Source organism: Cibotium barometz, chromosome 52, assembly GCF_041138505.1.
Source record: "Cibotium barometz isolate CiBa-2024 chromosome 52, ASM4113850v1, whole genome shotgun sequence".
Taxonomy (NCBI): domain Eukaryota; kingdom Viridiplantae; phylum Streptophyta; class Polypodiopsida; order Cyatheales; family Cibotiaceae; genus Cibotium; species Cibotium barometz.
Window position 1 is genome coordinate 21,882,581 of NC_141097.1, and position 26,145 is coordinate 21,908,725.

Consider the following 26,145-nt stretch of genomic DNA (forward strand, 5'->3'; position numbering starts at 1 on the left):
ATATCAACTCATATGAAGGATTAGACAAACAATAATTTCATAATTTTGGGATCACAATTTTGTTCTTATAGACAAATTTACTCATTTATTTCAATGTTAAAAGAGTATCCAAGTGTGGTAGTAACGTTCAATTGAATAGCTTAACATAATTATGGTCTCCAAACATTACCTTTGATGTGTGGAGTGCCTTGCAAAGGTGGACATAGTGATAGTCTTTTAACATTTAGAGCATGTCATGATCAAAATTAGGAAATGTTGTAAACTCTCTTGGTTCACTCTCATGTTTACAACAGAATTGAATTGATACCTTCATTTACAAAAATTGATTTAAAGCTTAAAAAGTCACCTCTTTTTCTCTTTCAACTTTTTTTAACAAAGAAAGGGGAGCAAAAAAGTAATTTTGCATTACATAATCCTTGTTTGAGGGGTTAACGAGTGAGCATGAAAGCACATCTTGTTCCATACAGCAAGGTTTCCACTTTTCTCTTGATATTTAGTTTTAATTTTCTTCTTGCACTCAAAAATATAACCACCAAGCTTATGGTACCAGTGGCACACTTACCTTTCACTTTAATTTACACTCTTCATAGTTTTAAACCACCAAACCCAACTCTCATCATTGTGACTACTACACCAACACTAGTACATTCTCTCTCTCTCTCTCTCTCTCTCTCTCTCTCTCTCTCTCTCTACGTGATGACATGACATGCCCTCACCATAGCCACATTTGCCACCAGGAAGCTTATAGAGTCATGTTTCAGTTTTCAGTTTTCACGTTCTTTTCTAGCTTTTTTCTATGGCACTGCATACCCATGGTATCATTGTACTATTCATGATCTCATAGGGCTTGTAGACGTCAACATATCTTTCTTTCAGACACGCACACGTAGTTATCTGCTTTATTTCACCTTGAAGTACCACTAATTGCAAGTATCCTACATCCTCTTCTCGGAATTAATAACTTGAAGTAATCATTTTTTTCAAGTTCTTTGGGTGAGCAAGAGTGAAAAGACAGCACACTATGCTTTATAAATGCATGAAGTATTAACACATACACACTGCAAACTTGCCATGGCTCAATGATCTATGCAAGGCTGGTGGTACATAAACCAGCACATGTGCATATGCATAAATAAATCTTCAGTCCTTCACAATGTCGGTATAAAACATATATCATTCTTTCAGGTTCTTTCAGGTTCCTGAGGTAAGCAAGAACAAAAAGACATCACGTTATACATTAATATGCATGAAGTCTAACACATACACAAAGCAAACTTGCTCACTGATCTATGCTAGGCTGATGATACATATCATTCATTCAGGTTCTTGAGGTGAGCAAGAACGAATAGACAATATGCTATGCTTTAAAAGTGCATGAAGTCTCACACACACACAGCAAACTTGCCAAGGCTCACTCATCTGTGCATGTGTGTGTGTGCGCGCGCGCGCGTGTGCGTGAAAGTAAGCCTTCAGCCCTTTGCGACATCAGTATAAAACATATAAATAGCTGCTCCCACCCCCACCATTCCATAAAAAAAGAGCATGCAAAAGGCGGACAACTTATTTTTCGATACACATTGTATACATACAGGGTTAAATACATTGAAGGTATTTTCTATGTTCAGCCCGGACCAAAGGGGCATATTGTACCACTGGCTTGATGGGAGCGTCACTTCAAACCCCAACACCTATGATAAAAAATATTTAGAACTCGCTAAAAACCAAAAATAAATAAAAAATACAAAAAGTGTTGAGCGTGTGGTTTTACCAATCATTCTAAAGAATGGGGAGGAAAAAAAAAAATTTTGAGACTACTTTGCATAAGAGGAAGACCCTTGGCTCTAGAAGTGACTCAAGTCTTATACACAAACAATCCATGACAGTCACAAGTCAGCCTTTTCCAAAACCCCCAAGGCTTTCTCAGGACTCTTCGTAGTCATCATCCTGATAGTAACATTGATAGACTTGTAAGAGATATGAAGCTCGGTTGCGCACCTGTGAGCCCACCAGAATATTTGTTAGCAGTGCTCTAAAGAGAGGGTGTGTGAGTGTGCAAGTGAGTGCATGTGTGTGCATGCATGCATGCATTTACACACCATGAAGACAAAATTATGACCCAATTGGTCACCTTAGTGGCGTATGGTCTCCAGTCAGTACTAGAGATCTGGAAAGAGCAAGATTTTAAAAAAAGAAGCCACGACTCCAATGCGCCTTTGTCGGTTTTCAAAACCGGGTTCGACCACATCCAAATATCTGCCATAGACATTTGGTAATACAGGCTCACGAAATCGATAACTGTCCTCTTCACATCGGTCTTTCTGAATACCGACAACAGTTCCCAAACTCCACCAGAAAGCGCCTGCAAATGGAATGATTAACATCTACCTCAGCAAAAATACATACAAGAAGTGAGTTCTGAAGCTGCACATGTTCAAGCTTGGAAAAATCATTACTCTACTATTATTTAAGTCTCAACATGAATATATTAACAGTTCCCTTTCATAAAATTGGTATTTTTTTAGTCTCTCGTCTTTAACAAGATACAGAGAACTGATCCACATGTTCCACCAGCTCTTCATCTAACATTCATCAGCCAAATTTGATGCAGCATCTCTGTTTTGGTAAACCATAGGCAGGAAAACGTCACATGCATCCATGCTTAGATGCATGTGTCATGGTTTCACAAGCAAATGAACAGGGTGTCATGGCTTCATGAGGACATGAACATGCAGAGTAGGGTAGAAAGACCATTGTGAGCCCTGAATTACAGAAATAGGGTGTCTACTATTAGGTTAGTGTTTGTAAATTTAGCTGGGGTCAAGCAATGCCCAAAGGTGGGGCTCTGAGGCTGGAAAACAAAGAGCAACGGGGGGCTGGTGTCCTCCAGTCTGGAGGTGCTTCTCTTTGTATTTGTTCATGTTTCGGTGCTTCTCCCATTCGCGCATGTGTGGTGTTATCCCCCAGAGAGTGGCACGATGATCTTCTCCTTCCCACTGAGTGCAGCATAGGGGACGGGTTGGAGCATGGAGTCAGTGTCCCCACCGCTATTCAGGGACAGGCCATAGATCTCTCACATCATTTGCATGACCTGAATATCATTGATGTGCTTACCCACCTCTAGCCTTTGCCTCGGATGGAGTTGGGTGGCTCGGGCCTTAGGGACCAGGCGGGGGAGGTGGTGTCCTCTAGCCTGGAGGTGCTTCTTTTTGTGTTTCTTCACGTTTCAGTGGCAGTACCACTTCCCCCTCCTACAGATACCTACACTGTGACTGGTGGTGTCCAAAGTATGCATACTCCAAGGCTCAAACAAAGTGGTTACACATGGAGGTGGGGGAGGTGGTGTCCTGCGGCGACTTTGCCACAGGACCGATAGTGATTACTCTCCATCAAACCCACACCCAAGACTCTGCGAGTCGAGGGAAGATCAGACAATTCCGCCTCCCACCGCTCTTAGTTTTGCGGATTGTCTCATGGAACATCCAAGGTTTGGCAATGCTTTTAGAGGCATGGTGTCCTTAGAGAGGAGCTCCATTAACATTCTCTTCATTCAGGAGCACCATCTTTCAAAGGGATGTTTCCGCCACCACTACGGGAAGATCCTGCAGGACATGAGTCACACCTTCTGGTCCCACTCTTTTGGCCCCTCCGGGACACAAGGTGGAGTATGCATTTCCGTCAATAAGCAGCTATTGCCCACAGTGGTTGACTCAGGCACCATTGTCACTCGACGAGCTCAGTGGGTGACCATCAAGATTGGAGAGGACTATGGGTTTCCTGAATGTATACGCGCCGAACGCTGCAACAGGCAGAGCCACCCTGCGGAGTACAATTTGTCAGTTCTTGCCGCAAGTGGATTTCTGGTGTATGGGTGGGGATTTTAACATGCTAGAGTCAGCACAGGATGGACTCGGAGGTGGCATGGTACAATATCAAGTATATAGTACCCGGCATGGGAGAAGTTGATTTTGGCTCTCAAGGGACAGGTTCCTTGGCATCTTCCAGAGTTTGGACGCAGTCCTTGGAGTCTATGTTTTTCCAGATCCGACAAGAGGAGTACAGGCCCTAACCTATCCAAATTAGATCGGTTCTATGTAGATGAGGAGGCTTGTCGTCGTGGTAGCATGATTGGTATCTTGGCTGGCACTACTTTCTCCGATCACGCACCGGTTATTCTCTCCTTGGATGACCCTTGGAGGCAAGATAGACATTTGAGCACCCAAATCCTAGATAGCCTCATCCAGAACCCTGATATTTGCAGCAAGATAGAGAGGATTTGAGAGAGGCTAGAATTTCACTCAAGAGCTGTCGCATGTGCCTTGGATGTAGGCCTTGGAGAGATTAGTAGTCTATTACAAGAGGCAACGTACAACAGATTGGTTGGCTTTCGAGAGCAGGAGAGGAGCATTCGCAAGGGTCTTGCTTCTCTACAACGACTTCAGGAGAGTGCACCAGATAGCCCCTAGATTGAAAGTTAGTTGGTTGCCGCCCGTACAAAGCTTAGATCCATAGAGGAGTACAAATACCATGCTAGAATCACTTTTTGGATGCAGGATGAGACAGGGTCACTGGAGAATTTTTTGAGATTGCAAGCCCACACAAGCAGAGAGAGGGTATCCACAGGTTGTGAGGCTAGGATGGATCCATTGTTACAGACCCCCCCTCATGTGAGAGCCATCGCCACAAATTTCTTCAACACTCTTCTCGCATGTCCCCATTTCCTCACAGGTGCTGGATGCATGTGAGCAGGTTTGGTGGCATATAAGAAAGGTGGTCCCACACGCTCTACGGAATTTCCTCCGGTCCCCTTCACATCTGAGGAGCTGGTAGAGGCTATGACGCCATTACCTAGGAACGAATGCCTAGGAGAGGCCACTCTCCTTATTTCTACGTCACTAGGATCTCATGGAAGGTGTTACAATTTTATGTTTTTACACATGACTGAAACCCTAATTCTATGCATGGCTGAAGCTGTAACCTTGTAGCAAAACCCTAACCCTAGTTCTGTTCCAGCATGGGCTGCACAGCAAGAGAGGGTAGGAAAGATGCTAGTGGGCTGATGGGAGAAGGGCATGTGAGGGAAGAAGAGAAAAAGAGCAGTACACAAAGTGGGCTAAATATATGCTAATTCAGGAAACCCTAATCTGCAGCTGAAAACCCTAATTTCTAAAAGTTATCAGAATGAAGATTTGTTCGTGTCATTGCGTAAAGCTTGCTGAGAGGAGCAACTTTTACTTTTACGGCATCTTCAAATTCAAAGCCGTTTGAGAAATTTTTAGAAGTTTGACTTGTTCCGCAAAAAGCCATTGAGAGTGCTTCTTGTGTAAAAAAGTGCTTTTAAAGTTGCTTTTTGAGTTGTAGGTTTTAGGGAAGAGCAAACTTGCTCTAGTTTGTATAAAAGGAACCCATGAGGTCACTTTGTAATCATCCTACTAGAGGGCTAGTCTCTAGAGTCTCGAGAAAAGAACCGGCTCTTGTGTAGGCTTGTGGAATTAATAAATAAATACTTGTGGGCAGCCGATTCATGGTTTTCGGGGCCAACGACTTCTCTTCTGCAGAAGCAATCTCACTCCCCTCCCTTACTCTCTCTTTGGAGTTTATTTTTGTGTTCTGTGATTTGTTTACTCCACTGCTACTTTGTATTGTTTGGCGTGCTACAGTGTCTCACCTACTCTCCAGCTACTGAAGGCTGGATACAGGGCGCTGCGTGTGCCTCTCCTACCTTCGGGAGTACTGTTGGCCGGTTACAATGGTATCAGAGAACAGTGTCGTCGATCTTTTTTAAGAAGGCGGATCACTTGTTGTAGCGCTTTGGCAAACATATCGCGGAACGAAGACAAAGATGAGGAGACTTCTGAGACGAAGAAGAGTACAAGGCATGAAGAGAATTGCTTTTTCTTGTGAAAAAGCGGAAAAGCGATCAAAAAGGGCCCATGAACTAAAGAAACATGAAGGTGCACAGTGATGGTGCAATGACATATGAAGTCGAGGGATGTCTAAACAAGAAGGTCAAAGTCAAAAAGCATGACTGGTTGACCAAAATGCAAAGTTTGAAGGGAGTCAAAAGTAAATTTCAGCGCATGAACAGGTTGCTTGGGTCATGGTAACAACATGTCTGAAGTTTGAACCCATTCCGAGCGTATGCAAGCATCTCATATGTTAGGGATTCTGGTGGTATGGGACACTGGAATATGTCATATGTGTGGTGAAAAGAATTATGGATTATTTGCTAGTAATATGGATGGGCTCAGTCTGTTTATGAAGGGCAGCAGACCAACCTTGTTAAGACGGATGCCTTGGTTTGAGAAGGCCGAAGGTAAGAGATCTTCGGAAAAGGAGCTAAAGAAAAGTAAAGTAAAAGGTAAGATCACTACGTGTTATCTTGTGGATGCGCAATGGATGGAGGAGGGCCACTTGGCAGATAGTCCTTTTCATACTGCAGGAATGATGTGGAACAAGAGAGGGTTTTTGTGATACGCCTCTATTCCATCATCTATGCACAATTGAGGATGATTGCCTTTCTTTAAGAGGGGTGTACGTTACAGTTTTATTTTTTTACACATGGCTGAAACCCTATTTCTATGCATGGACGAAACTTTAACCCTTTAGCAAAACCCTAACCCTAATTCTGTTTCAGCATGGGCTGTACGCACAGGCAAGTGAGGGTAGGGAAGATGCTTGTGGGATGATGGGAGAAGGGCATGTGAGGGACAAGAGCAATACACAAAGTGGGCTAAATATATTCTAATTCAAGAAACCCTAATCTGCAGCTGAAAACCCTATTTTCTCAAACTTTTGCTTTTACGACATCTTTAAATTCAAAGCCATTTGAGAAATTTCTAGGAGTTGGTCTTTTTCCACAAAAAGCCATTGAGAATGTTTTTTCCTTTTCGGGTTTTAGCTTTTGGGGAAAAGCAAACTTGCTCTAGTTTGCATGAAAGGAACCCATGGGGTCACTTTGTAATCATCCTACTACAGGGCTAGAGTAACGAGAAGAGAATCGGCTCTTGTGTAGGCTTGTTGAATTAATAAAGAAATACCCGCGGGGGCATCGATCGTGGCTTTCAGGGCCAACAAGTTCTAATCTCGCTCCCCTCTCTTACTCTCTCTCTTTGGAGTTTATTTTTGTGAAGTTCTGTGATTTGTTTATCCCGCTGCTGCTTTGTATTGTTTGGCGTGCTACAGTATCTCACCTCCCCTCGGGCTACTGAAGGCCAGATACAGGGTGTTGCACATGCCTCCTACCTTCGGGAGTACCGTTGGTGGTATCAGAGCACAGTTTCGTCAATCTCTTTTTAAGAAAGCGGATCCTTTGCTGTAGCGCTTTGGCAAACGCGGCCCTTTCCTCGCCTCTCTGGCTGCAACCATACCCGCCAGGTATCCTTCTCGTACAAGGCCGCTAGTCCACCTTCTCCGTTGGCTCCCGCTTCGAATCACCAGCCCAACTCTCGCTTTATCTCCAGGCGGCTAGCTTTCGAATCTTCGCCAACCTCTAGACGATCTCGCTGGCAGTCCAAAGAACTTCCACGTTCACCCTTCCAGCTGGCCACTCTATTTATTATATATATATTTTTTATTTTTTCCCAAAGCCTCACTAATGGCCACAACTAAGAGGGCTCCTTCTTCTCCTTGTTTTTTTCCTGAACAAACGGCGCCCACACTTCCAAAAATGACAAGAGCTGCCTACGGCCATAATCATCAGCACCTCTACTTACCAAAATACGATCAGGTCCAGTCGGTGCCCTGCATTTAGCAACCACCCGCACACCACACTGCTGCAATAAAACTTCCAGATCTCCAGCGTATGCTCCCAAAAAAAAACACGTGCATATACCAACTCACTGCAAAACCACCCGCTCTGTACATTTGCCAGGGCATTCAGGGCAAAGTTTATTCACACACCACGCATCCCATATGTATACAGACCCAAAACACTTCTCAGATTTTCACCTGACACCGGCTCTTGTCCAGGTGACAGATTTCTGCTTTCTCGCTTGGTCCGGCAAAGGTGCCCTCTAGCACCTTATCTCTTCATGTTTGTCACCAAGGCCATAAGTAGTTTTCTCTCCGCCCAGGAGACAGGGCTTCACGGACTGCGTCTTCCCATCCACACGCAAGAGGAGCTGCTTGATTCCGAGTTTGCCGATGACACGACAGCATACCTCTCAGGGGACGAGGGGAACCTCCAGAGATTTGCCGAGGCAATTGAGATTTTATGTCATGCATCCAAAGCACAGATCAACTGGCACAAGTCGTGTGGATTTTGAGTTGGCTCATCACCTGAGCCAACTTGGCATCCAATTAAGGCTTTTTAGTGGGTCTCGAGGGGCACTCGAGTTCGTTATCTTGGATGCCAAGTTGGCATTGACATCTCCCTTGAGCAGCAAGTAGCCCCTCTTCTTCTGAGCATTCGGAAGAAGCTGTTATACTGAAGTTCTGCTAGGCTTTCCTTAACTAGCCGGGTTGTGGTGGCAAACTAGGTTCTTCTCACCACCATGTGGTCATAACAACCAAAAACGTATAAAACGTTAGAAACAAAAACGTATGAAACGCGTAAGCAACATTTCTAAAATTCGGGCCAAAATAAGAAACGTCGTTTTTTTTAAAGGTTTTTAATATTTTCATATAGAATTTTAGCTTCAAACCTAAACATTATAGCAACACTAAAGTAGTAAGAAGATAAAACTTGTCATTGTCACTTAGTGGATGGAGTTGCTCAAAATTGGGGCAATTTTGAGAAATGGCTAAAATTTGGGAGTAATTCCATAATTGGGGGAAATTAGAGTTTGCAAATTGGGAGAAATTGGAGATTTCAATTTTCAACTGAGAATGATATGGGGATGAAGAGGAAGAATAGAAGAGGAGGAGAAGAAGATGAAGAAAGAAAGGAGAAGAAGAATAAGAAGAGGGAAGAAGAAGAAGAAGAAGAAGAAGAAGAGGAAGAACAAGAAGAAGGAAGGAAGGAAGAAGAGGGAGGGAAGAAGAAGAATAAGAAGAAGAAGAAAGAAGAAGGAAGGAAGAAGGAAGAAGAAGAAGAAGAAGCACGAGAGAGAGAGAGAGAGAGAGAGAGAGGGAGAGGGGGAGAGAGAGAGAGAGAGAGAGAGAGAGAGAGAGAAAGAAAGAAAGATTTTATTAACGTCTTCCAAAGTCCGAACTCGGCCTATGAGACAAATCGGTGTACCTGTATGGGGTATCCTCTGTCATCCCAACAAAATGAAAAAGTACTGAACTAAAAAGCTGAATCTGGGTGTGCAATAAATACAATGAGTGGGGGAGGGGATGGAGCTCTACTACTAGGAGAATGCAAAGCTATATGCATGGAGTATACAATCATGATATGCAACCTAGCTAGCTCCATCTTGTACCATACTGGGGGTATAAAATGGTATACATCAATGAAGGGGGTGTCCACAGCTCCCTGAAGAACATGCCTGGGTGTGATTTGAAGCAAGCCAGTCGCTCCGCACCCTCTCTGTGAAACTGAGCTCTGATCTCTGTCATCTCTCTCTGGTATAGGCGTGGTGTCCGAAAGCCAGGTGTCCTCTGTCTCCTGCGGGCTCTGAGTGTCTCTGCTCTCTGGAGAGTAATTCCCTGCCGTGTAGGGGCTGGGAGTGGGATGGATCTCTGAAAAAATGTAGTAATCTGTGTCTGTCGTCCCCCCTCTGGGGCTGTCTGAGCCTGTAATGATGTCTCTCTGTGACGCTGTATGTCTAGAATGAATCTCTCCAGTATGCACTGGTCTACTGCCTCAAAGATCTGGCATAGGGAATGTGGCTCTCTGAATAAAATGGGATATCTCTCTCTGATGGCTGTATATGCTCTGCATCTGCATCTCCACCTCCTCTCTGCACAATCTGCATACCCTCTCCTCTCGGGGGATCCGTGCTGCTCTGCCAGTCTCGATCTCCAATCGATGTGATGAAACTCTAAGCTGACCAATAGCCACTCAGGAGCCGTGTGGTAAAAAGCCCTCCATGTATCTAGGCCTCTCTATAAACCCATCATCAGTGATACTCATGAAGTGATCTCTGTAGTATAGCATCTTTGGTGGAAGAGGCTGTGTAGGCGATATCCATGTCTCTCGTGTATAGAGAGAAATGAAATGATATATTAACGTCTCAAGAGGCCATAATGGCCTATGAGACCAAAACTGAGAGTACATCTGAAGTTGGTGTCTCATCAAAGAGAACAACTAAATGAGACTAAAAAAGTACAATAAACTGATTGTCTTACAGTTATAAGAACAGAATTGTAGGACTCCGAGATGATACTTAGTAGAAAATACTGGAAATTGTATATCAGGTAGATCCATGTATGCTAATCAGTTGAAGTGTTGCCCTCTCCTTAGATCAAATATCTCCGCCATGGGGATGTCTAGAATGGAGAGGTCGTAGAAGCAAAGTAGGCACCTCCGATGCCGAGCAATAATGGCTCTAATTTGGCGATGGTGAGGATGCCGTGGTCGGGATCTTGGTGCGCGTGGCCGACGAGCACAACATAAGATGACTGCTCTATCAGTGGTGACTCCCTGGGAGCGTGGTCGGTGCCTTGATGGCCCAATGGAGGAGGTATCAGGAGGTGTGTGGGCTGGGTTGCTGGTGCCGGTGCCGGTGCCGGTGCCGGTGCCGGTGCCGGTGCCGGTGCCGAAGAAATCTGTCACGGTCCTCTGTCTAGGTACATCATGGCTCGGTCTCCTGTCTGCCAAGAGGGTCTCTCTGTGTCTCCTGAGCTCAAGTAGAAACAATCCCAGCAATCTCTGATCCTCAAACTCCATGACCTTGCGTAACGGCCCAGAACCCTCTCGAAAGAGGCAGTGATATCTCCCTCGGATCTCATAATAGACTGTACATCGGCAAATGTAGTGCTCCTCTGTCTCTCCCTCCTAGTAGCATAGCTGACAAATGCAGTCATCCAAGATCTGATGCACATATCGCCCTGTCTCAATCCGCAGTTGGTGTGATGAGGTCCGGATCTGTCCAATGGCACAACGTATCCCATGTGATAGGTGTACATCCATGTACGTCAGGCGGGTGATAAAATCATCTGGTGAGAGGTGTAGAAAATGGCTCTTGTAATGAGCCATTTTCGTGCCTAAGGGCTCAAGGGTACTAGTCCATGTCCTCTCTGTGTCCACTCTGATGATATCCATCCTAATCACGCGGTTTCGCTCTGAGCGGGTGAGATCCAAAAATGGACAATCCATACTGCACTGAAAGGGTGGTAGTGCCTCTATCCGCAAACCATGTAGGTCAAACCATGATCTCATCTAAGCGTCCCAGCAATGAGTATCTCCATCCTCTACCAATTGTATGGATGAGGTCAATGCCAATCGGGAGTACCTCTGCTGAGGGAGCTCCCATAGCCACTGTAACAAGGTATTTGCCTGGAATAGGGCCTCGGTCACTACTGGTGCGGCACCCAGCTCAGCCCGAACAATCTCATGTGGTATTGATGATTTGCTCCAAATCATGTGGACAATCATCATAATCAGTGGTCTCTCCATTTGCCTTCATCCCTCATCCGTCCCTCTCTAAGATCTGTGATGTATGCTGGGCCCCCAAATTGGAGCTCCGTACAGGAGGGTCGATGTGACAAGCGTATCAAATAGCCACAATTTGGTGCGCGGCTCCTGAAATTGTATGTGTGCACACTGCCTCTCAAGTGTCCCCAAGGTTGCATGCCCTCGAGCTAATCTAGCTGCTGCTGCCTCCTTCAGGGAGAAACGCGGTCCTGTGAAAGTAACTCCCAAGTAGACATAGGACCTGCCCGGGCCAAGGTGATCAAAGGGTTGGGCATCGTCTCCTAGCTCAGATCTCCACCTACACCCCGATCCTCAAAGGCCCTTGGCCTCAGCATGAGATGGATTTTCATAGAGATGCAAGTACGTGGTATCATGAGGAGCTTTGAACACGATCCCCACTAGGTCACTTGGCGATTGGCTTACATCCGGGGCAGAGACAAACTTAGCCTCGACATTTGACTCCTCCATCCCTCCAGAGTGGCTCGCCTCGATACCGGACCCTCCTCCCCCACACTGGCTAGGAGTGTTCACCAATATACCCTTGGCAATTCATGGCGCAGATAATTACTCACCTTCTCTATTGGGCTTCATGGCAAACGAGAGAGTACAGACCCCCATAGAGGATTTCACGGGACGCACCTTGCAGAGGGTGAGGATGATTGGTTTTCATGCACATGAATGGCACATCGACCCTCCACCGGCCAAGGTGGCCAAAGAGAGACTCTGGCGGTTATGGATTTGGGAGGGGCCGACCTCTTACGAGTCTCCAATGGGACCCGGGAGAGTGGACATGGCATGATGCCTGCTCTGGCACCCCCTTTTCTTCTTACATTGCACGGTTGGGCCATAGGATTCCAATGTCATAGGTGGAGGGCACTCCAACAGTAGCACGACACTAGTAGTCCCAAGGCCTCCCGTTGCACTTTCTGTCAGTTTTCAGCCATGGAAGACCACTCTTTTCATGTGGCAGTTGGCACTTGGTTGGCCATTGGAGTCCTAGCGTCATTGTCTTTGGGATTGCCCGAAGGCTCAACAAGTTTGGCAAAGAATCCTATGCATTTTCACTATGGATTGGGCCCCCGCCCGTAGTGTTACGTTGGGCAGAGTTGCCTGGGCCACTGAGGCCACGATCGCCATGCCACATAAGGAGGAGGTGGGGGACTAGCCCTTCAGGTCTCTCACCTTCATATTTTTGCAGAACCAATTCTAGCTCTTCCTATAGGTTGCTAGACTCGGGCCGTAAGGCATGACCGCAAACTCGTAGTGGGCCCGTTCAATGCACAAGGCTATCTTGGGGATGTCCCCTTGGACAATCCGTACTTGATGGTATCCACTTTTTAGGTCAAGCTTCGAAAAACACCTTGGCTCCATTTAGCCTTTCTAGGATATAGTCGATCCAAGGCATCAAGAACTTGCTCTTAATTGTCACCTTGTTCAGAGCACGATAATCCACACAAAGTCTGGAAGATCCATCCTTTTTTTGGACAAAAAGTATCGGTGCTGCAAAAGGAAATACACTCGAATGTATGAATCCTGATTGCAACAATTCTTGGAGTTGGCTATCAAACTCCGATTCCATAGCCTTAAACAGGCGATACGGAAACTTACTTAGGGATCCAAGCCTGGAAGGGGATCAATTTTGTGATCCTCAGGTCTAAACGGGGGGAGCTTGGGATGAAGATTGTCCCTTTTAACAGTCAGCTTCTTCAGAGCACAATAATCCACATTAAGTCTGGAAGATCCATTCGTTTTCTTGACAAAAAGGATCAATGCTGCAAAAGGAGATACACTAGAATGTATGAATTCTAATTGCAACAATTCTTGGAGTTGGCGGTCCAACTCCAATTCCATAGCCTTAAATAGGCGATACAAAAACTTATTCAGGGGATCCGAACCTGGAAGGAGATTTTGTAATCCTCTGGTCTAGACGGGAGGAGTTGGGAGGGAGATTGTTCTCAAGGAAAATCCTCTGAAATCGGTCATGTAGAGCCTAGTACTTCTTTGAAGCACTGGTAATGGTCTAGGTGGTCTGAACATAGATCAATGCATCATGTGCACCTTTCCTCAGTTCTCGTTTTAGCCTGCATGTGGCTGATGAGAAGAAAGTTAGGAATACCTAGTTCATTTGATGATGACCGAGCTTTGGACACATTCCGGAAAATCCAACAAGTGTGTTTTTCTCGATCAATATGGGGGTGAAATTTGTGAAACCACTGAATCCCTAAGATTATGTTTGCTCCTGTAAGAGAGACAACCATGAAATCTCGCACAAATTTTGTGCCTTGGATGACTAACTTAGCACTCTGAGCCTCAAACTTGATACTCATACTCATGCTTGTGCTAAATCCCTCAACCTGTTTGTCCACCGAAGTTAGTGGGAAGCACGCCCGCCGAGCAGCTTGTTCTATGATCACATCCTCCGTGCTACCACTGTCAAACAACATGACTCCTCTATGTAGCCAAAGGTCTTGAGAAACTCATTGCGCTCATGCTCCTGGTCTTGGATGACCATCTACTTACCTTCAAGCTCCCGGCTAACAATGGCCCCAACCATGGGATTTAAAGAACTAGAGGCATCCTGGGTGGTCTATGTGGGAGCCTAGCTCACCACAAACGCAGTCGTGTGGTCTAGGCAAGGGGTTTCTTAGGGCATGCCCTAGACGCATGCCCTATTGTATGACCCACTCAGTCTGGTGTAAGGTGCACTGTAATCCTCCAAAGGGGGCTCTGATCTCTCTAATCTGCCATGGGGATGCCCACATCTCAGTGAAGATCCATCTAGTGCTCTACAGCCAAGGGCCCCCAAGTTCGGGGTACAAGCTGAAATTCAAGCCAAGAGGAAGTTCTTCCAAGGCTCACCACCAAGAAGTCGTCCTCTAACAATCAGTTTGCCCAGCAAGGCGTGGCTTTGAATGGTGGGGTCAATGATGCCTATGACCCCTCTGCATCGTGGCTGAATGATCACTCTCCACACCACCTTGGCCCGGGCAGGCCTCCCATCACTGCAAGCCCACAAGAAGTTCCAGATCAACCGTTGTACCTGACCAATGCATGCTCGAGAGAAGGCCCAACAAGAAGTAATGTACCACATGGTGGCAAGGACTTGACTAGCTAAGGATAGCCTTGTAGAGCCCCAATACAAAAGCTTCTTCCGAATGCTCAGAAGAAGAGGCGCGAGCCGCTGCTCCAGAGAGATATCGATGCCCACGTGGCATCCCAGATAGTGGACTGGTGTGCCCTTCGGGATCCCCTAGAAAGCCTCAACTGGGCGCCAAGTCAAGGCGGGTGCAAAGCCTACCCAGAAAACCACACGACTTGTGCCAGTTGGTCTGCACTCCTGATGCGCGACAAAAGATCTCAATCGCCTAAGTGAATCTCTGGAGATTCCCCACATCTCTGAATAGGTATGATGTTGTGTCATCTGCAAACTCTGAGTCCAACAGCTCCTCCTCAGCACGGAGGGGGAGACGCAATCCCTGGAGTCCATCTCCTAAGTGGAGAGGAAACTGCTCATGGCCTCGGTGACGAATAGGAAAAGGTAAGGTGCTAGTGCACAGCCCTGCCGAACCGAGCGAGAAAGGGAGAATCCGTCGCCTCAGGCTCCCTGAATTAAAACCTGGCTGTGAGAGGTTGAGTAAAGTCCTGAAACACCACGGATCCACTCCACTGGGAACCCCATCCGGTGCATCGTGCCCTCCAGAAAGCTCCAATCAACCCTATCATAAGCTTTCTCAAAGTCTAGGAGGAGCACTATGAGGCCCTGCTACCAGAGCCTGGCCGAAGTTGTCGCCTCCCAAAAAGTGAAGATGTTGTCTAGAATGCTTCGATCCTGAACAAATCCTATCTGAGTTGTCATGGATCAAGTCAAGGAGGAAAGGTTGAAGTCTCCGACCGATGGCCTTGGCCAAGATCTTGTAGGCGGTCCCAAGAAGGGTGATGGGTCTCCACTGTCGGATCTCCAATCTGTCACCACCCTCCTTAGGAATCAAGTGTATCAAACCCTCTGAAAGCCTCTCTGGCATGGCACCTGTGATCATAATCTCATTGAAGGCTGCTCGAAGGCCGCCTTCCATTAGATCCCAATGGCAAAGAAAGAAAGAAATTGGAACCCCGTCCGCCCCGTGGGCATTTGCCCCTGGGGCAATATTGCATAGAAACGCGTTTCGTACAGCTTTGAAACGTACGAAACGTTTCAAAACGTTTCGTCCTATACGAGACGCGTTTTTTATTCATCCTGAATATTTTAATACCCTACAGCCCATCACATCACATTGTTTCGTACCTTTTCTATGCGCGTTTCCCAATGGCAGCCACCTGTACTTTTTTGCCGTTTTGTGTGCCAACTTGCCATCGAATCAACGCCCGTGTTAGCCCGCCTGCTCCTTGGTGTCCTTGGGCCTTGTGGAGATCTTCTAAAGGGGTAATGTCATGTTTTGCTTTATGTTGGTTTTCTCTGCATAGCTCACAAAGTAGCACGTTTTGTTCTCTTCCATCAATATTTATGGCATATCTTCCTCCCCTTGCTCTATTGAGGCCTAAGGCTACCTACCTCCTCTTCCCCTTGCTCTATTGTTGGCCAAGATGACAGTTAAATTCATGAATCATAAAATGAGATTACTTTATGTTATGTGTCGCACTTGCAGGGCCAACAATCTGCATTTATCCCCGCCTTGTAGGATGCCTCGAATAGGTGATTCTCTTTGGAACAATGTCACCTTCGAGTCTAGATATGGTGGCTCGGGCTCCAGAAAGTGGAAATGCAACTTTTGTGCTGATAAGCACCATGGCAATGTCACCAGGCTGAAGGCACATTTGTCACAAACTGGCTGTGGAGATGGAGCCTCGCAAGGCCACTTGGGCAAAGTATGGTTGTACTTTGCTTTGTGATAGATGGACAGATGTGCAGAAGAGAAATGTGTACAACATTCTTGTGTCCTCCTGCAAAGGCACAATGTTCATTCGTGCCATAGATGCATCGGTGCCAGGGACAGTGGTTACAAGGGAGTTTCCACATGCGCCAGGCAATCCATGAAATTGGCCCCAATAACATTGTGCAGGTGATCACGGACAATGGGTCCAATTGTGTATCCATGGGCAGGATGTTAGAGGAGGAGTTCCCCAAGATTGTGTGGACACCTTGTGCAGCACACAACCTTGACTTGATGATTGAGGATGTGGGGAAGCTTGATTGGGTGAGCCATATATTTTCAGCTGCATCTAGCATGGTGAACTTTGTCACAAAGAGGCCAAAGTTTTTGAGCATGTACAGGGCCAATAGTAATCTTGAGCTTCTAAAGCCCTCCAAAACTCGGTTTGCATATATGTTTATTGTGGTGGAGAGACTAGTGAGAGTGCGACATGGCTTATTGCGCACTGTTGTCTGTCATGAATGGACAGCATGGGAGGACAAGGATGAGCCCAAGTCTATAGCATTCTCTCGTATGGTCATGAGAGATACTTGGTGGCCGGATGCAGAGGGACTTGTGAAGGCCCTTCAACCCATGTATAGTGTCCTTCGACTCACAGACATTTACCGCAACAGTAGCCATATGTTTGGGCGAGCTACTACATTGCTCAAGGAGACACAGTTGGAGCTAGTGTCTTGGTGGGAGAAATACGGTATTGGGACACCCAACTTGGTAAGTTTCTTGATTCTTGAATCTTGTATCTTTGTCTCCTATTCTTTCAAAATCTATATTCAAATGCTACTCTCTTTTTTACTCTAACTTAACAATCTTTTTTGTACCATGTAGAGACGGATTGCATTGAGAGTTCTCTCCCTGGATTGCAGTTCAAGGCCTTGTGAGAGGAACTGGAGTACATGGACTCTTTTTCACACGAAAAAGAGAAACAGACTCTCCACAGCACAATTGGAGAGGCTTGTCTTTTGTCATTGCAATCTCCGATTGCTAGAGCAAAAGGGTCATCCCATTGAGCCTCGCCAAGTGAATCCAAATAAGATTGATATCATGAAGTGCAAGGAGATTCCTAACATTCCTCAGGAGGAGAGAGACATCTATTCTATGCTCTATGAGGAGATCATGGCTCCACGCCTCTGTACTCCATAAGGCAACTATTGGTTGCTTCTTTCTACTCCAACTCATAGCAGCACTCCCAAATGAGAACATAAAAATACTGGTAGATCTCTTGTCTGTAGCACTACCATCCCCATCAGAATCTATGTACCCATGTAGTTGTATCTCTATACCAGCCTCATAGAAAAGTCCATAATGAACTCTGGACTTTATGTACCTACTGCCAGCATCATTTTATTTGAACATGTTATTTAGTTTGAACTTTGGACATGTTATTTATTTTGATCTTGGATTTTGAGTCATGACTCATCACCCACGTGGTGATCCTTTTGATTTCTGTTTAGTCATCACCCACGTGATTTGTGATATCATCATATCTTACAGGTATTTTGTTTTTATTGAAATAAATTCAATGTGGTCTCTTATAAGTTATGTCAACTGTTTTTTCTTTTGTATATTTCAAGTTAAAAATATACATGCTTTTTCTATTTTGTATGAAACCTTTTTGTACCCGTTTCTTACCTTTTATGAAACGTTTTAAAACGTATGAAACCCGTTTCATACCTACCGTTTTAGAAACGCCTAGCAACATTGCCCTAGGGAGAGCCGTCAATGCCTCCGCCAGCTCCTCCACTATGAAGGGAGTCAATAAGAAGGACCGTAGAGCAAGAGGAACCACCTCTCTCATGTACCACCATACCCTCTTGCGCGTATCCATCACCTGTGGGGATAATGGGACGCCCATGTGAGGAGGGATCGAAAAAAATCTGTGGCAATGGCTCTCACATGGAAGGGGGGGGGGGGGGGGGGGGGGGTTTCAGAAACAATAGCTCCATCTTGGCCTCACAGCTTGCGAATAGCATCTCTCCGCCTATGGGAGCCCACAATCTCAAAGAAGCCCCCCGTGACTATCTCAGGCCTGGGTCCAAAAGGAAGCTCTAGCGTGGTACCTCTACTCCATCCTCCTCTCCTCGATGGATCTGATCTCCGTATGGGCGGCAACAAGCTAACTCTCAATCCACGGACTATCGGGGGGGGGGGGGGGGGGGGGGGGTGGGGGGGGGACTTTCCTGAAGCCACTGGAGACAGGCAAGACTCCTCCTGAGGCTCCTCTCCTGCTCACGAAATCCCTCCAATCTGCTCTGTGTTGCCTCCTACAAAAATCTACCGATCTCACCAAGGCCCACATCCAAGGTACTCCCAACAGGACCTGAGATAAATCCAATCCCGCCCATATCTGCTCTACCTTGCTACACATCTCAGGTATCTGTATGAGGCTGTCGAGAATCCTAGTGCTCACATGCATGTCCTGCCTAAGGACAGAATAACCGAAGCATGATCAGAAAAAGTGGTGCCCCGCTAAGATGCCGACCATGCCCCCGCAACCGCAAGCCCACTCATCCACATAGAACCTGTCAAGTCAAGAGAGGTTGGACCCGATGCTCCTCCTATCGGACTGCGAGAAGCACAGGCTCCCAAGACTGTGCCCAAACTCTGGAAGATACCAAGCGTTTTATCCCATGAGTGCCACGATCAACTCCTCCGATGCAGAGTACTATGTGCCTGAGACTGTAGCCATGCCTCCTCCAAGTCTGTCCTCTGCTGACTCTTATCATGTTAAAGTCTCCACCCATGCACCAAAAGTCAGCCTGAGGAAGGGCCTGACGGACTGTGCTCTAGAGGATGGCTCTACTTACTGCAGCATTTGGGGTGTAAACATTGAGGAAGCCCACGCAGTCCTCTCCAATCATAATGGTAACCCACTACGCTCGCCCCCAGAGACTATGACACCCGAGCCTGTCAGTGTCGGCGGGAGCTACTCGCTAACAAAAATACAAACTCCTCTCTGTGTCCCCGAGGGACCGAAAGAAGGAGACCAAAAAGTGTGACTCCTGCCTGATGAAATCTTCTCCGCAACGACGGGTACGCCCCTCAAAAAGATGATGCTCCTGGAGGAAAAGAATGTCGATGGGTCCCCCAATTGTAGCTCTATGAAGCTCTCCTCTGAGGACGCCTCGCCTTTGAAAGCACTGAGGCCCCCCTAAACCCTGACTGTTCCATGAGACTATCCGCATATCAATCTCTGTGGGGGGCAAAACTATCGGAACTACCCTCCAGTCGAAGAGTCTTGGGTGTGGGTTTGGATGGGGAATAATCGCAATCAATCCTGGGGCGAAGGTGCGCCAAGTGGGCGTGGATCCTATACTCCATGTGTCGCCACTCTATCCAAGCGCGAGAGTAGGCATACTCTCAACTCCATTGATCACAATGGAGGTATCTGTAAGAGGGGGAGAGGGGTACTGCAATTGAAATATGAAGGATCACAAAGAGCAACACCTCTAGGTTAGAGAACACCACCTCTCCGTCTTGATCTCTATGGCCTGAGCCTCCCAGCTCCATCCTAGCCAGGGGCCAAAGGTGGGTGAGCACGTCAGTGATACGAAGATCATGAAGATGGTGTGAGAGCTCTACTGCCTACCCCTGGATGGCGACAGTCACCAACTCTAAATCCCACTCCATCCCTAGGGCTGCACTCAAGGGGAAGGAGAAGATCATCGCACCACTTTCTATGAAATTTTGAAATACCACACAGATCCGAATGGGAGCCACTGTCTTCTCAACAATAGCAGTTCCTTCCACGATCAAAAGAAATTGTAATCCACCACAGGTAGTCCCAAGATCCTGGGGGGGATGCACCTGGGGACTCTGGCAGAAGAGCCCTCACCGGGAAAGCGGCGATGGTCATCCCTACCGGCTCCGAGAATTGATGAATTGAGCGCCGGACGGAGCTCACCAACTGCCTCCGCTCCGTGTCGGGCACTGCAGGGGGCAGCACGAGTGCTCTGGAGAGGCGGAGGGAGGGGGGAGAGCGAGCTCAGAGGAAGAGGGTGGGGCAGGGGGGGACTGCTGCGGTGAGAGTCGAACGCAAGGATGGAAGGTGAGGAGGCGGAGGGGGGTGGGGAGGCGGAGAAGAGGGGGGTGGGAGCGGTTGGGAGTGATCCATGGGAGAGAAAGGGTGCTGTGAGGGGCTTGTCGGGGGTTCAGTGGGGCCAACTGGCCTCATTGGAAACTGAGAACCATAGGAGTCGTCTCGGCGGGATATCGGCTGCCACACCAAGGGGGCCAGAGGGACCCTTGCAGTGACTAGAGAGGGCCCATCGCCCACGGATGGGTGCTGCGATAAATGCTCGAAACAGTTCTTTGACAGAACCGAATCCTCCTGTATTCTGCCAGCCTGACACGTGCAGTGGTGCCGCTTAGTTCCGGTAGTCAGCTAACGGCCCTAGCACCGGCCAATGGTCTGCCACTCTCCGGCAGTAGAGTCGTCTACAGTTGGGTCCTGGTGCTCGACTACCTGAGAGCCTACCTCTCAACGGGACCGGGGGAGGAACCACCGGAGGCGGTCTCCTAGACTGGCGCTGAGAGCAAGCTCTAGCTGGCCCATCTGCTTGCAAATTAAACACTGGCCAAGAAGGCCTGACTACTCCACTTGCTGAATAATGGATCATGGGGTAGCCCCAAAGGCATGGAATAGATATGACATGAGGCACTGTCTCTGGCGAGGTAATACAGATGCGAAGGGATGGAACCCCGGCCGCCCGTGCGAGGAACGAAGCGGCAGTGGGAGGGGGGGGGGATTCCATCACTCTCCCAATGGCTCCACCAATCACCAGGAGAAAAGGAAGGTATTCCTTCCTTAGGCCTCGGAAGGAGACTGTCACTGGGAAGCCTGACATGCAAGCCAAAGGGTCGGACGCAAGGTCAAAGCCGTGTTGCCACTGCACAGAGAAGGCCTGGGCCATATGCAATGCAACAGGGCTCAGTTGCATGACTTGATCTGACGTAGCTGGCAAGTCGAATTCAACCTGGTAGTAGCCACACCGCAAAGGACGAATGTCTATGATCTTTGCAGGCCCACCAAGGAGGCTAGCCTACAGAAGATCTCTAAGTTGTCCGCACGAAAGGCAGCTACCGACAATCTTGCATACCAAAGTGGAGGCCTCTAATGATGCAACAGTCGTAAGTGAGAAGCTGAAGGTCCACTTCAAAGAAGGATAAGCAATTAACGGCGGCCTCGGTCGGGGATGACGAAGCAGCTGCCATGGAGTCCTCCTAAGGGTGAAGACCAGAATAGGCTGAGACTTGCCAAATGGAGAATGCCCAAGAACTGAGAAGGCTGCCGGAAGAAGACGGAAGGGGCGAAGAAGCCGGAGGTAAGCGGAGAGTCTATGGAGGAGGAAAGCGAGGAAGGGAGAGATATGGGAGGGGGTGGAAGGAGGGAAGAGAAAGAGGGAAGGGGGGGGGGGGTGCGCAGGGGGCCGGGGGCTGGGGAAGGCGAAGGCGGGAAGAGGCGCGGGCAGTGCAGAACACAGGTGGGGGGGTGCTCGCAGAGATCCACGCACAACAGTAGGTGCTTGTTGGCATCCTCAACAAGTAAGATGACAAAGAATCAATTGGATTCGGCAATGTAGATCTGGCTTCTCATAACCATATAGCTTGGGTAAACAGCATTGTCTCTATCCAACCTAAGACGCCTCTCTCATAAAAACTGTACTCTACTTTAAACCATCATCACTTTCCTCCATAAATATTGCATGCATGCCAACAGCTTAAGCTTTGGTTTCCCAACATAGACTGATAGATGCCTTACCTTTTCATTTGCAAACTTAGAGAAAAAATGAAGAGCTACTAAGCTTTGAAGGCTCTTCATCCGAACCTCTCTACTATGCAAACTGTGTGTCAACTTCAGGCAGTTTACCACCTGCCTGTCATTCCTACACCAATCATCCAAATGAAATAATAAGTTGGATGCTCTCACTGTTTTAAACAAGTTGCCAGAATCTCCATTCAAACCATGAGCATTTCTGACATCAACTTCAATTGCATGAAACAAGCCAATGGTTGGATGTAAATATTTGTAGATCTCTTACCTTGTCATATTCGTCGCTATTCTTTGACATGAGTGCACCCATTCATCCTCCGGGAGAGAGTTGAGGATGGAATTCAAACATTCTTGTACCAAGATACCAAAGCCCAAAAGACTCCGATCCAATGAAAGAGATGCTATCAGCACCACAAGATTTTCAGCATCTGCTCTTGAAAAAGCCTGATGCAAGTGTCTTCATAGCAAAAAAGATACACAAAAGTTACCAACTGATAAATCTGATAAGCTTATGAAATAGACCATCAAGGCTATGTACAGTAGATAAAAAGCCTAGACACCTAAGGTCACTGCTTGCTTTTATTAGACTAGCTATTCCACAAGACAATCAGTTTATTGTACTTTCAGTCTCATTTAGTTGTTCTCTTTGATGAGACACCAACTTCAGATGTACTCTCAGTTTTGGTCTCATAGGCCATTATGGCCTCTTAGAGACGTTAATATATCATTTCATTTCTCTCTCTCTCTCGTTTTTCTGTTTTAGGGTTCTGCAGGTCATCATGTTTGCATTTTTAGGGTTTTTGTTGCTCAGGAGACTGCATTTCTAGGGTTTCCTCTACTGTTTTTAGGGTTCTCTAGGTCATCATGGGTGTGTTTTAGGCTTTCGCAGGTCATCGTGTCTGCATTTTTAGGGTTTTCGCTGCTCAGGAGACTGCATTTTTAGGATTTCGTCTAGTGTTTTTAGGGTTCCCTAGGTCATCATGGGTTTGTTTTAGGGTTTCGTAGGTCATCATGGCTGCGTTTTAGGGTTTCGGCTGCTGGCTTAGGGTCGTTCAGGTCAGCGAATTGCACCGAGTACACAACTCTCAGTTCACACGGCAATCTTTTCAACCTGAGTACTCACCTGCACACACACATTGCCGAGAATGCTTGCTTTTCTTTAGAGCTCTCTCTCTCTCTCTCTCTCTCTCTCTCTCTCTCTCTCTCTCTCTCACTCAGGGTTTCACTGCTATTGCAAGTCAGTTTTTTAGGGTTTTGCCGCCTCTTTCTCTCTCTTTGAAGTGCCTCTTTCTGTCTCTTCGAACTTACTTGATTTCTCTCGCTGCCCCTTTCCCTTCTCTCTCTTCACTGGCCTCTCGCGTTCTTTCTCTCCCCTCCTTTACGTTGCCTGCAAGAGGGCAGTTGCATGTGCCAAGTTTGTGCTGGCTTTCACAATCATTCTTCAAGCACCTCCCACTGCAGCTTGGGGTTTTTCTACATTGTAACACGTGCTCCCAGCTATGAGAAGTGCTGCAGACATGAGATTCCAGGCTTGCCGCCTATTGGCTTGCAAGCTTATTGGCTTATCCGATGCTTGTCAGATTGTGGGACAACAAGGTCCTGGAGCTCTTGTGTGAAAGAGCCAGGCCACATGATTGTGTGGCATGTGGATAGTGGCAATCCCATCCTCTTCATTAGATAAGCAAGACATTGCTGTGTAGATGTTCCGTCTATGGATCCCCATAAGTCTTGCAGCTTTAGAAACATTCACATCTTGACTGTGGGAATTTAAAAGCATCAAGATGGCTCATCTTTTGAGGAAGAACTCATCCTCCGTCCTTGCCACCTTAACCTGCATTAGGGTGTGTGGATGTTTGCTAGCATGATAGCTTGAAGTTGGGTTGGTGCATCTTGTAGCTTTGGGAAGGAAGCATGGAGAAGAAGATGGGTCAGTTTTACTGGCCAGGCCAAAGCTCTAGGAAGTATGTCACCAAAGTCACCAGCACTATTGGGGACAAACAAGGCAGCCCTCTTTCTCCGACTCTATTTTCCTCTACATCGATAAGCTCTCCAACTTCATTGACAGAATAGGCAGCCTCTAGCAAGCACGTTGGTCCCCCCTCTTGCTATATGCACATGATATAGTGCTTATTTCAGACTCAGCTGAGGGACTCTAGAGGCACCTGGATGCATGTCACACCTATTGTGAGGCTTGAGCAGTGCGATCTTACGGTTAGCCTTGGGAAGACCAAGGTGATGACCTTTAACACCTCTTCACTCAATCGCATCTAGACATCATTTCACCTACATGCAAGATCTAGCGGATACAGTTACATCTTACATTTACTTGGGGATACATGGAGCCCCTTTCTGGGGGCCAAACCTCAGTGAGTAGAATTGGAGGATTGAGAGGTTCAGATTATGATGTTTTCCAGAATTATCTGGAGCAAACCATCAATACTACACCCTGTCATCTTGGCAGAGTGTGGGGCAGCCCCCCTCATGGTAGATGCACTTTTCCACACAGTGACATGCGGACTTGCGGACTTGCAGGGTTACCGGCGTACAGGCTTGCCGCCTTATTGGCTTGCAAGCTTATCGGCTTATCCAATGCTTGTCAGATTGTGGGCTTGCGGACTTGCGGACTTCCACAAGCTTGTGGGACTTGCGGACTTGCAGACTTCCACAAGCTTGTGGGAATCTGGGATTGCAAAATTGTGGGCTTGCAGAATTGCAGACTTGCCAGATTTAGGCTTACATATTCCGGCTTGAAATATTATGGGCATATGGGCTTGGGTTCCCTTTCTCTCTGATCGCGGCAGCAAGATTACCTGACATTACAGGCTGCCTTCATTTCTCTTCCCCAACAACACCAACCCCCCCCCCCCCCACGCACCCCTTGTATGAGGTAGGTTCTTTCCTAGAGCAGCCAGCCATGGAGGGAACCACCCTCCCCAGTTCCTACTTTCACTCTTTGGAGGGTTCTGAGCGTGTACATTTAGCCTATGGCTGTTTGTTTTTTAACTAACAGAAGGATTTTTATTCCGGATCCAAAAAGAAAAATTCCTGCAGCATCCCATGGAGCCACATCTATAGCCCACAGACGATCACATAGTCAACCAGGACAGATGAGCATCATCAATATATTATGTTGAGGGTTCACCCTGTAGGCCCTCAAAAGATGAGATTATTCGTCAGCTTTGTAACCCTATTCTGTCCAGACACAGTAAGCTTGAGGGTTTGGCAAAGGAGCATATCTTCTAACCCCACCACAAGAACACAGTGCCTTTTTTAGCATCTGCTACGTAGGAAGTCACTAAATATAGCACATCTTTGTTGCAATAGCATTTACAGGATGCCTTAGACCTCTTCTATGGACTGAATTTTGAGTTGGTTTTGATGTGTGACTATTGGTTGTTCATGGTCAATTGATACCAACATTTTCTTATTCATTTCACGGGCTTTGGAACGTTGGTTGTTAGATTTTAGCCCTCACCCATTCTCACAGATCAAGCTTTTAGGCCAAACAGCTGATAGAAAGAGGAGGAAAGATAGTAATAAAGAATATATTGCTATAGTATGGATAGATAGATATGAATATATTGCTATAGTATATTTTTTCCACAAGTTCCCATTGAAGACCTCCCTCACAATATAGATGATGCACCTCGGGTGACAGTCACCAAACACCCAAAAGCTGGCATCCACATACCGTCAAAATGAGACAGGCAACCATGATTAAAAGTCATCGCATGCGACTATTTGTTGAGGCTAAGTACCCTTACTTGTGCACACATTGGAAAGCATTGAATGCAAAGTTCTTACCTTTTCTTGAAAGACATTGTCAAAATACGTAAAAGAGATCCAAGGTTGTGAGGTGGGCCTTTCTCAGACTCCGTAGTTTCTGCACAATAAACCATGGAAACTAAAAACCTATTGGCTACAAAATA

The 26,145-nt window shown here is 46.9% G+C and overlaps 1 protein-coding gene across 1 annotated transcript; it reads right to left on the reverse strand.

Moving 5' to 3' along the window:
• Nucleotides 1–1,550: 1,550 nt before the first annotated feature.
• On the reverse strand, nt 1,551–26,145 carry LOC147608956 (uncharacterized). The gene is made up of 5 exons (XM_086788333.1): nt 26,021–26,145; nt 22,485–22,673; nt 22,205–22,328; nt 2,129–2,359; nt 1,551–1,995 (listed from the first exon to the last, which is right to left on the reverse strand). The coding sequence occupies exons 1-5, from the start codon at nt 26,113–26,115 to the stop codon at nt 1,921–1,923; spliced, it is 714 nt and encodes a 237-aa protein (XP_086644459.1). The 5' UTR covers nt 26,116–26,145; the 3' UTR covers nt 1,551–1,920.